General features: G+C 39.2%; 1 protein-coding gene across 1 annotated transcript in view; it reads left to right on the top strand.

The window, feature by feature from the left end:
- Window positions 1-12,585, top strand: part of MTX2 (metaxin 2) — a gene marked incomplete at its 5' end in the record, with an annotated part of 52,637 nt that overhangs the window by 18,473 nt on the left and 21,579 nt on the right. The window contains 2 exons of the mRNA XM_023744617.1: window positions 705-752; window positions 1,745-1,791. Of these exons, the coding sequence (XP_023600385.1) occupies window positions 705-752; window positions 1,745-1,791 (95 nt within the window). The remainder of the gene's footprint in view (window positions 1-704; window positions 753-1,744; window positions 1,792-12,585) is intronic.

Here is a 12,585-nt window from a genome sequence, read left to right as displayed (position 1 = left end):
ATGCATTGTTGTCTGTTTGAAAATTTACTTTGTTAAATGTTTACAGTGAAATATAAATATTGTTTCACTATTTTTATAGTGAATCAGAATTCAGTATCTTTATATATGAGTAACATTTTGGATATGTCTGTGTTTGAAGGAGGCTAAAGGAATAGTAGCATATAGGCTAAGTTAGTTTTTTCAATTCTTACTTTCGATTGGGCAAGATATCTTCCACTTCCTCCCCATAACAAACAAACAAACAAAAAACAAATGACCACCAAACAATAAACCAAACATGCATTTAAAACATTATCTAACCTACTTACACAGGTTACCATAGAATCTAAGGTAGTGTGAGTAGTTGCCACAGTTAAGGTAACTTGGCAGTTGACTTTAAATGCTCTAGACCAGTGGTTCTCAACCTTCCTACTGCTGTGACCCTTTAATACAGTTCCTCATGTTGTGGTGACCCCCAACCAAAAAATTGTTTTCGTTGCTACTTCATAACTGTAATTTTTCTACTGTAAACAATATGTAATTATATATGTGTTTTCCGATGGTCTTAGGCGACCCCTGTGAAAGGGTCGTTCGACCCCCAAAGGGGTCGCGACCCACAGGTTGAGAACCACTGCTCTAGGCCAATGCATGTGCTTATTTAACTTGGTGGGTTATTCATATGTTTTTGCCCTATGTGCCTAATTACCACTGCCTTGTTTCCACAGCTGTAGAACCTTGGCCTGAAAATGCTACATTATATCAGCAACTGAAAGGTAGGAACTTGTTCACAATTAAAAATGGCCTTGCATCAAAATATATCTATTAAAAAAAATTCCTTCAATAATATAATTTACTGCAAGGAGAACATAAAACATAAAAAGGGCTTCCCTTGTATAATTTGTCTAGGAGATTTTGCCTAAACTTGTATCTGCCAGTGTAAACCAACTATTCATGGCCTATAAGGTCCTTAGTTTATTATTGACTCATTATATTGGCTGCTGTAGGCAGTGTAAAATGATGTGGTTGCAGGAGCAGTTGGCAGATTTACTGCACCAATAGCTGACACAGCAGATTTTTGAAGTCCTGTGGTAAAGTGGGCTCTCAGTAAAAAGGAACTGTTAAAATGTATCGGCCAGGATGTTCAGGCTCCCTTTAGCAGCTCTTCATATATCATCAGATCACATTATGGACCCCATTTGGGGCTCAGCAGCCTGCTACAGTTGTCAGAAGACTGCAAAGTAATGAAGACTAATAGGCAGCAGCCCTAGTCTTCTAAGCATGGAATTTTTATTGCAGTGAACTTGTCATCTTTCTTTTGTGTGACAGACCTAGACACACTGTGCAATATTAACTGCAAGCTGGTTTTATATGATTTCAAATAGTTTTAACTAGAGAGGTTTGAGTAGATACAAATAGTACTTAATTTTAAAATATACTTAATTTTAATGAAAAGAAGAGGAATATCTTGAAAACTTGAAAAATGAATTTTGTTTTTAAGTGAGCGATTTTAATTATATATTGCTGATAAAAATGTGATAAATAATCAGTTTTAGAGGAAATAGTCTTGTTTTATAATTGTTTACATACAATGATAATATAATCAAAATTATAATTAAATAGCATTGATCTAGAACTTAATACTTATGTTACTGAAAGGCTATATCTTTTTAAAAATAAGAATAGTTTTTAAAAATAAAAATATAAGTATATCTGACTTGGTTAGCAATCACACTTTTGACTCAAACATTTTATTGTATTTCCACAGGGGAGCAAATTTTGCTTTCTGACAATGCAGCTTCCCTTGCTGTGCAGGTAAATATATAAATAATGTAACATTTTTTCATTTTGAGTTGGAAATTCCCCCCCCCCCCACCTCCCAGATAATTTGATGCAGTCTGTTTAGAATTTTCGTGTGATTTACAATGATCAATATAATCTTTTCTGTGAAGGTTAAGTTTATTACATAATATTATTGAGTTAATTGTTGTCAGTATATAAAATAAGCATAACATTTTCATTATTTGTTCTTTTTATAAAAAATTACTTCTGTTTCTTAGTAGTTTTGCTTTTGGCTAGAGATGATGGTGTTGATTTTTTGGGGGTGATATGTTCATTTACAGACACAGGATTACTTTCTAACTTATTTGTGAAGATTTATTCACCACATATTTTAAAGCATCATTTTCTCATTATACTCATTCTAACATTAATCCATTCGATAATCTTGAAGCAGACATATTCTTCTCTAGTAATTTTTTATATATTTATTGATTACATTAGTGTTTATCCCTAAACCACTTATTGAATGCAATAGTTCTTTAAGTTGTATATCACAGTTGTATAATCCAAAAAAGAGTAGTGGTTCTATAAATTTTAAATTGTACTATAGGAAGAATGGAATTCTTGGGGATTATTTGCTTTGACAAAAGAAAGAAATGTTCATGTGGTTATAGAATTATAATTATTCAAACATTTTACATACTTAGCTGCTGTTTATTCAGTTAGCTTACATAATTTGAATTACAAAGAGAGTTTTTTTTTGGGTCCAGCATCTAAACGATAACTTAAAAGAGAAATGTAAGACATGTGATATTTATTGGAGATGAGACTGTAAGCATCTTGAGGACAGAAAGGAAGAAAAGGAACTGTGAACTTCTGCTGTGTTCTAGGCATGATGTTAGGCACTTGGTTATCTCATTATATTTTTTTATTCACTTGGTATCCTCTGGGCTTAATAACTATGTCTAATACATAGTATATCATTCAGTACATTTGAGTTTTGTTTAAGATAGGGAAAGGAGAGATGAAAAGGAATGTATTGAACAATAACTTATTTGTATAAGTCTGAGTATCTTTAAGTTTCTTTTTGAAGATTTGTATCTTTTTAGAAAATAAATTGTTTATTTTATTTATTTACCTTTATTTTATCTTTAGGCACTAGCATTATAACTAGTGCATTTTCTTATGTTAACTTTTGAGAAGCAGAAATTTTACTTGGTTATAGGCAATAAATATGGATTTTATACTGCTATTTAATTTTTTAAAAAATTATTTATTTATTTATTTTTGGTAAGGGAAATAGAATTTAAGTTTAGCTTTTAAATACTAATAACATGGTGTCTAGAATATATAGGGTGTCCCAAAATTCACGCAAGATTTGAATTTTGCGTGAGCATTAACAACAACAACAAAAAATAAAAGCCTAATTTTACTTGGTTTATTGAATCAGATTCTAATATCTGTTGCCCTTTGATTTCAATCCCTTCAATTTGATAAGCATTACCAAGTACCAATTATGGCCCAGGAGCAGGGACAATGAAGACCATTGAAGACCACGGCTTTGCATATGTGCCAGCAAAGCCATGGATGCCATTTACCTGATGTGCTATTCCATACATAACCCTATACTGTGTACTTTATGAATCAATAAAAAATTTACAATTTTTAATTATAAACCTGTGTTTTCTATCAAAATTACTTCTTGCGTGAATTTTGGGACACCCTATAGAATGCACTCAGTAAATATTTGTTGAATGAAGGGTTTGTACGTGTGGTAAAGCAATTTTGCCTAATAATTAATAGCACCAATAAATTATTTGCTTTGTATAAACTAGTATTGTCAATCTTTATAGCCTTGAAAAGATGGCTCAGGGAGCAGTGAATATTTTAGTCGAAGCACTAATTCTTAACCCTTTTTTAATTGCCATTTTTGGGATAACTCTTTCAGGATCTGATGAAACACATCCCAGTGCACGCACACAAGTAAAAACCTACCCAGAGTATTCTGCATATGGTTTCAGGAAGTTTAATGATCTCTCTGCTGAAGCTGTCTGGGAATCCCCAAGGAAGAGTAGTTTAGGAAGTACTGAAGTAATTTTCACCAAGGAAAGTATTTTGGGTAGGAATACACCAACGGTTCTTAACTAAGGGGGATTTCAACCCCACAGAGGACACTTGACCATGTTTGGACATGTTTAGTTGTCTCAGCTGTTGTGGGAGAGTGCTATTGGCATCTATTGGGTAGATGCCAGGGATGCTCTTAAACATCTTACAATACATAGGCCAGTCTCTCCATAATAAAGGATTATCTAGCCCCAAATATAAGTAGTGTCAATGTTGAGAAACCCTGGGATAGATGGTTTAACTAGTTTTCATAGCAAACTAAAATATTGGTATATTAGCGATAAAAAAATGAATGTCTTAAATAATCTGTGGGAGGGAAAAAAAATCTTAGTGTGTACTTTATTTAGCAACTCTATTTTTATGGTTCCTGCTAATTTGCTTTCTCACCATGGCTTCTCAAATCATAGTTGCAATAAAAAATAAAACCAGAAAAAAAGGAACCTTTCAAAATGCAGAATTTTGCTTAACCATTTTCAATTGTTTTGTTATACTACATATGTCACTTAGATGATAAATTAACCAGCATATATTAAAAATTCTTGGTTTTCTTTAATATTCTTTGGCTTGACAGCTGATAGTAGCCATGACTATAAATGTGACTTTTCCAGATATCTGATGTAAACTTTATGGAGTAATTTTCATCTATATAGTGGACCAGTACCGTTTAGAAGAATCAGTTAAATGTATAAAATTGATCAAAACAATGTGACAGGTATCCATAAACTGGATATTTACTAGAAGATACCAGATATCATACATCAGATATTTTAATAGTCTGCTAGTTAAGCCATCAGGAAATTTAAATTTTGCTTACCACATAGAGTTGGCATTTATTATACCCCTGAAACTAAGTGGTTAGATCATTTTTGATTAAAGGAACCTTTATGATTTCAGTTTAAAAGAAAATAAAATTTTTTCTCATGGCTGTTATTTCCTCTTAGATTTGTTTTTCTTTCCTCATCCACAAAGTATTGGTATTACCTCAAGTGTTTGCCTGGTCACAAAATAATCTCATGTGTTGAATGTAGTTAAGTATTAGTGTAGTGTGTGTTCCTGTTTTTCATGAAATATACATATGTACATACATACATACATGTAGGTGTATATACATCTATATGACATACTACACACACACATACACACACACACAGTGAGAGAGAAACTTTCCATTTTATAATACTTCCACTTTGAAGGAGTTAAGCTTGTATTGATTGGTAAAAGAACTTCGATAATAATTTTCTGTGGCTACTCGTATTCCTAAACCTAAACCAACTATTTAATAGATATCTGTATATATAAAAGCCTAAGCAACCGAATGACCGAATAACTGGTCGCTATGACACACACTGACCACGCTCAACGCAGGGGGCAGACGCTCAACGCAGAGCTGCCCGCTGGTGGTCAGTGTGCTCCCACAGCGGGAGTGCCTCTCAGCTGACCAACCCATCCCAGCAGCCCCACCCCTCAGTAGTCCTGCAGGTGTAATCTCCAGAGAACGGGCCAGGCACTGACAACCGGCGCCACCTACACGATCCCGACAGCGCCGCAGGCCTCCTGGAAGTCAGCCTCGGGCACTGCAGCCGCTTCTCCTCCCTAGACAATTTGCAAGGAAGAAACAATATAAAAGTGGCCACCAGGTGGCTCCTGACAACTGGCGCGAATGTGAGTGGGCCGGATCTCGGGCCAGCAAGGGCGTCCCACTGCCCGCCCAGAGGGCTGATCACGTGTCAGCCCCCTCCACCTCCCTCGGGACAGGCGCCAGATTCAGGGCTCATGGGTGGCGAGCGCCATTACAGCGGTGCGAGCCTCTCCCGATCAGGACTGACTGGGTGGGAGCTCACGGCAGGTGCAGTGGGGCCGGGATGAGGGGGAGCAACAGGCAGCATTGGACTGCCGGTTTTAGCCCAGTCCCCACAGGCCACTCTGAGGGACCCCACCCGTGCACGAATTAGTGCACTGGGCCTCTAGTATAATATAATAATGTGGGCCACATATGTATAAAATTTTGCAATAGCCCCATTAAAAGAGTAAAAAGAAACAGATGAAATTAATTTTAATAATATATTTTATTTTATTTTTGAGGGTTTCCAGATATTATCATTTTAGCATGTAATCAATACAAACTTTATTAATGGTATGTTTTACATTTATATTAAATTCAGGCTCTGGTGTGTATTTTATACTTACATCACATTGTAATTTGTGCTACTCACATTTCAGGTGCTCAGTAGCTACATGTAGTTGGTGACTCTTGTATTGACTACACACGTCTAGAAATACAGTATGAACAAACACATATGAACTCTACTCATAAGTTTTCTGCAAAGAGAAATATTTGAGTTTCTTCAAATGCTGGTGTGTTTTTTTTTGTAGCAGATTCCACAAATGAAATTGACAGTTGGTCTCTATTCCAAATACAGTATACCTTAAACAGTATTCTTTGTTTCAAGTTTCCTCATCTGTAAGATATGATAGATGATGGAGATATAGAAGCTATTCTCTTGGGTGTCGTGAATGTGTTAATATACATAAAGCACTTAGAAAAAGTATCTGGCATATTGTAAATATGCACTACTACCGATCCTTGAGAGAAGTACATGTAATCAATGTCAGCGGGAGGAATGGAAGATTGCAGGAAGATTCGGTTTTTTTAACCGAAGTGTTAAAAAAAATGTTAGGACATGTTGAATTTGTGTGAGCATTTGGTAATAAATGGGAAAAAAGTAAAAGCAATAGAAACATGATGTTAAATGCTGAATTAGTGCCTATTTTGACTTCAAAGATTTATATACATATTTTTAATGTCTTTATATAATAAAATGTTACTTTCTAGTCAGTTTTAGAGAAGATAATTTAAAAAGAAACCTGCTTGCCCTAGCCGGTTTGGCTCAGTGGATAGAGCATCAGCCTGCAGACTGAAGGGTCCCAGGTTCGATTCCCATCAAGGGCACATGCCCTGGTTGTGGGCTCGATTCCCAGTGTGGAGCCTGCAGGAGGCAGCTGATGAATGATTTTCTCTCATCATTGTTGTTTCTATCTCTTTCTCCCTCTTCCTTCCTCTATGAAATCAATAAAAAAATATATAAAAGTAAATAAATAAAAAGAAACCTGTTTTTGGTGTGTAGTTAAATAGTAATATCCTAATGTAGTGATTAGGGAAGAACAGAGGGAGGAATATTTCTCTCTCCTTTGGGACTGCATGTCAGTTGTTGCATTGTGATTATGAAAATGCTGTATAGCAGATGACCACAGTGGACAGCTTACTTGCGGAATTTTGAAGAAAATTATTTTGAATTTTCAGTTTAGTTGGATACATTTTTGTTGGAAACAAGTTGTTTATGGTTGTATGCAATTTTTGTCTTACTAGTAGCTTAATTTAAATCTGATGTAAATACATGTAGGGTGATATCAGTGGATGTATTTTAATAGAGAATTAATATTTTATGGAAAACATTTAAAAATTGATATCTTAAAATTTCATAAAGTGAAAATTTTACTTTACTTTTTTATTTATTTTAGAGAGAAAGGAGAGAGAAACAGAGAGACATCGATTTGTTGTTCCACTTACTTAGGCATTACTTGTATGTGCCCTGACCAGAGATCAAACCCTCAACCTTGGTGTATCGGATGACGCTCTAACCAACTGGGCTACCCAACCAGTGCTAAATTTTAGTTTTTTAACATTTGCTCACCCCTCACACTTTGCTCATCCTCTGCAAAATGAGGCTTCTGTATTTACTTTAAGGATTAGGAGAAGGAAAGGAAAACTAAGGGGTAGAGAGAATTTGGTAAACACTTGTTATATCAGAGGACTTGTAAAATCCTTTTAGGTATTCTAAAATGAGCAAAATGGAGGCTGCAGATGTTTCCTTGATATCACTAAGTTGAAATTTTTCAGATTGAATATTTTATACTCATCACCTTTTCTATACCAAAAGTATAAAAAGCATTTTTGTGATTTATGCTTATAATCTGGAATAATCTATCTATCTATCTACACTAATAAAAGAGAAATATGGTAATTAGCATACGACTGCTACCCTTCCCATTGGCTAATCAGCATATCCTTATGCAAATTAACTGTCAGCCAAGATGGCGGCCGGCAGCCATGCACTGAAGCGAACAGGGAGGCTTGCTTGCTCCAGTGATGGCAGACTCCAACGTTCCCCGCCTGACTTGCCGGCCTCTCAGCTGCAACTCTAAGCAACTATGTTGCAAATATAGAAGCTAAACAAAACCCCAGAAACCGGCTTTCAGTCAGCCGGGCTTCAGCCAGCCGGACCTCAACATTGTATCAAATACAGAAGGTAAGGCCAGAAACCTGCTCTGTTCGTGACAGGGGAAGGCGCCCCAACCCCCTGATCAGTCCTGCTCTGTGCCTGATAGGGGGAAGCTCCCCAACCCCCTGATCGGCCCTGCTCTGTGTGTGACAGGGTGCGGCGCACCAACCCCCCCCACCCCCCAATGAGCCCTGCTCTGTGTGTGACAGGGTTGAGCCATAACCTCTCCATCGGCCCTGCCCTGAGTGTGACAGTGGCGGCGCCCCAACCCCCTGATCGGCCCTGCTCTGTGTGTGACAGGGGGCGGTGCCCCAACTCCCCTATCGGCCCTACTCTGTGAGTGACAGGGGGGAGCTCCTCAACCCCCTGATCGGCCCTGCTCTGTGCGTGACGGGGGAGCTCCCCAACCCCCTGATCGACCCTGCTCTGTGTGTGACAGGGTACGGAGCCCCAACCCCCCTGATGGGCCCTGCTCTGTGAGTGACAGGGGGCAGCGCCCCAACCCCCTGATCAGCCCTGCTCTGTGAGTGACAGGGGGCAGCGCCCCACCCCCCTGATTGGCCCTGCTCTGTGAGTGACGGGGGGCAGCGCCCCAACCCCCTGATCGGCCCTGCTCTGTGCGTGACAGGGGGTGGCGCCGCAACCTCCCCTCGATCCTGCCTTGAGTGTGACAGGGGGCGGTGCCCCAACCCCCCAATCGGCCCTACCCTGAGCGTGACTGAGGGTGGCATCGCAACCTCCCGATCCGCCCTGCTCTGAGCCCGACCAGGGGCTGCACCTAGGGATTGGGCCTGCCCTCTGCCACCCGGGAGCAGGCCTAAGCCAGCAGGTCGTTATCTCCCGAGGGGTCCCAGACTGCGAGAGGGCACAGGCCGGGCTGGGGGATTCCCCTCCCCCCCGAGTGCACAAATTTTTGTGCACCAGGCCTCTAGTATATAAATAAAAAGCGGTAATATGCAAATTAGGCCAGGATGCCGTAACAGTCACGACCGGCTCAGGAGGAGGGGCTGGGGGCGGGCCCAAAGCCGGAGATACAACACACACGGTGGCCCGCCCCCGGCCCTAGTGGTCCATGGTGTGGCCGCCGGGACCCTGGAGCAGACACACACACACACACACACACACACACGGGCTTGGGGGGGCTGGCACGGGCCCGGAGCAGAGACACACACACACACACACAGCGGGGCGGGCCCAGAGTGGAGACACACACAGGGTGCTTGCCAGCCATGGCGTGCCAGCAGTCCCGCCTCTGTGTGTGAGCTGCAGAGGAAACACCTTTTCTTTCTGCTCATTGGCTAAGCTCCCTGTATGCCACTCACAGTGTTCTTGGTAACTTGGGTAATAAGAATCCAAGAAGGTGATCTAGGGTTTTTCCACCTCACTCCTGGAGGAAAAAACGAAGGTCCGCTGCTAGAGGGGCTAAGAAATGTCATATCCTGCCCTAGCTGGTTTGGCTCAGTGGATAGAGCCTTGGCCTGTGGCCCGCAGGGTCCGGGTTCAATTCTGATCAAGGGCATGTACCTAGGTTGCAGGCTCCTCCCTGGCCGGGTCCCAGGTCAGGGCTCATGCAGGAGGCAACCAATTGAAGAGTGCCTCTCACAGTGATGTTTCTCTCTGTCTTTCCCTCTCTCTTCCATGCTCTCTAAAAATCAATGGAAAAATATCCTCAGGTGAGGATAAAAAAGAAATGTCATATCCTATGAAAGAGACATCTTGAAAATGCCTAAAGAAAGTTGTTATTTTTTCGTGGTGAAGGGACTGGAGTCCGTGTTGATGAAAACACCTTGGCGGCTGCAGCGGCTGTGGCGACCGGCAGTGGCAGCAGCAGTGGGGTGATGAGGGTGGCACCTTCCCCTGATCAGCCCGGTTGCCTCCCGCAAAGGCGGCTGCAGCAGCTGTGGCGACCGGCAGTGGCAGCAGCAGTGGGGTGATGAGGGTGGCACCTTCCCCTGATCAGCCCCGGTTGCCTCCCGCAAAGGCGGCTGCAGCGGCTGTGGCGACCGGCAGTGGCAGCAGCAGTGGGGTGATGAGGCTGGCACCTTCCCCTGATCAGCCCCGGTTGCCTCCCGCAAAGGCGGCTGCAGCGTCTGTGGTCGACCCGCAGTGGCTAGCAGCAGAGGAGGGAATGAGGGTGGAACCTTCCCATGATCAGCCCCGATCTGCCTCCCTCTAAGAGAGGCCAAGCTGCAGCTTTAGGCCGCGCTGTTAGTGGGAACATCCCCCTGAGGGCTCTTGTACTGTGAGAAGGGGGCAAGCCTGGGGTGAAGGGACCCCCCTCCCTCCAGTGCACAAATTTCGTCACTTGGGCTCCTATTTCTGATATATGAAAATTAAGTGTATCACAAGTGATTTTCATTAGTAAATTTATCTCCTGAACCCGGAATGGTCGTTGTAGAAAAGAAAATATTAAAGTAATCTTACCAGATTTGTGAAAATGAAGAATATTCAAAATAGAATTAGGTGGCTATTAGAGTTGTTATTTTTAGTAATTAGTGAAATAATGTAAAATGATTATATAGGGTAATGGATTACTAATATAAATAGCTATTTAACTTAGCAAAAAAAATCATACTCCTGTAATTCTGAGAGATTACAAGTAAGAACATCGATTGTATACTTTTTTGTTTAAAAAGTAAATAGCAACCAGAATTTCAAAATTTGTTGCTGTTAAACAGAGCAATAAAGACAGCAGTAAGATGAGAAAAGTGACAGTCAATTTTTTAAACAGAAAAAGGCTAGAATTCTTCATTATTACATATACAGTATCAACATAATCGATCTAGCAGCATTGTATTTGAGCTGAAAATACACTTAAATTTGAGGCCATACACTACTCGTCTGAGTGAAACATCTTTCATATAGTTCTAAGATGAAATTACCCTTGAATGAATAGCATCTTCATTTATCTTCAAACCTCTTCTGTGCTTTTAGTGAATCTACTCTTTCAACATTCTACAACAAGAATTACATTATACCATTATACCAAAGTACTTCTGCAGTGTGAAATAGATTGGTTTGGAAAATGAACCTGGCTTTGCTATAAATTACATTCCCAGGTACAAAGGAGTTTGTTATTTTGTTTAAAATAGTCACAAATATAATTAAGGTCTTAATTTATGTTAAACTACAAATATGGCTATTACTTTAACTGGATTAGGTACTTAATCTGTCATTTCAAGAATGATACCTAACACTTTTCATTTGTAACCTTAGATATATTATTTCAATTACCAGATCTGCAGCTGTTTGATATAAAAATGAATTATTTTGTAGATAGATTTGTTCATGGTTTTTAATTTTAAAACATGCCTCTTCAGTAAAGCGAAAAATAATTCTTCAGTTGTCATCATAGTTTTCCTTTGTATCCTAGTAAAACAAGATATGAATTAAAATTCAGAACCATTTTCATTCTGTGTCCTGAAAATGGCATTGCATGCTTTAGAATAGTCCTTGGTGAATCTTTACATAAAATATTTCAAATTTAATTATGAAATGAATAAAAGCTTCCTAAAGAAGAAAACCTGAGGTCTGCTGTCAGGATAGATTTACCTGGTTGTACTGAAAATGGATTGATTGTCCAGTACCTAGAATTTGGATAACTTTATTAATGTGATTCACATACTTTTAAGAAGCTATGTTTATAATTCCTTAAATTCCACAAAATTAATTAGTATAAAGCATCCAATCTTTAAAAAACTTATTAAATATAATTCTTTAAACTTTTGAATTATTTTTATATCTTTACTAGAGGCCTGATGCACAAAATTCGTGCATGGGTAGGGTAGGAATAGTTTTCAGGTGAAAGTTGTATTATGGGAGGTCTTCTGATGTGCTCTCAATAGCATTTTATGTTTTTGGCAACAAATTTGCTCTATTTAAAGCTTATTTATGCTTATTGAATTGTGGTTTCTGATTACTTCTGCACAGCTTTTTTTTTTTAAGTTGAATTCCTATTACTGTTTCCTAAAACACTATCTGTTTATTGATATTTGTAATATTATTGACTTTTAAAAATTCTCTGAATTTAACAGGAGTTACATCTAGTTTTTTATATGCATGTAAACAATAGAAATTTATTTCTCATAGTTCTGGAGGCTAGAAGTTCAAGACAGGGTTGCAGCATTGGTGAGGGAGGGCCCTCTTCTGGGTTGCAGACTTTTTATTTTTAAATTTTTATTGTTGAGAGTATTATAGATGCTCCCTCCATTCCTCCCATATCTAATTTTTAAAAACAGTGAGCTTTGTTGTATATTACTAGTTATCTATGAAGTTATGTTTGCATTTGTTATTATGAATATCAATATCTTACTCATTAAGCAAATATTTATTGAGAACTGTAGTATGCCAAGGATAATGTACTGGATAAGATAGACATGGTCATTGTGTACTAATGGAGCGTGTATTCTGGAGGTAGAGGCCT

Source organism: Myotis lucifugus, unplaced genomic scaffold (genome assembly GCF_000147115.1).
Source record: "Myotis lucifugus unplaced genomic scaffold, Myoluc2.0 scaffold_5, whole genome shotgun sequence".
In the NCBI taxonomy this organism is placed as follows: domain Eukaryota; kingdom Metazoa; phylum Chordata; class Mammalia; order Chiroptera; family Vespertilionidae; genus Myotis; species Myotis lucifugus.
The sequence above is the reverse complement of the archived record's forward strand: the minus strand, read 5'-3'. Positions and strand labels throughout refer to the sequence as shown.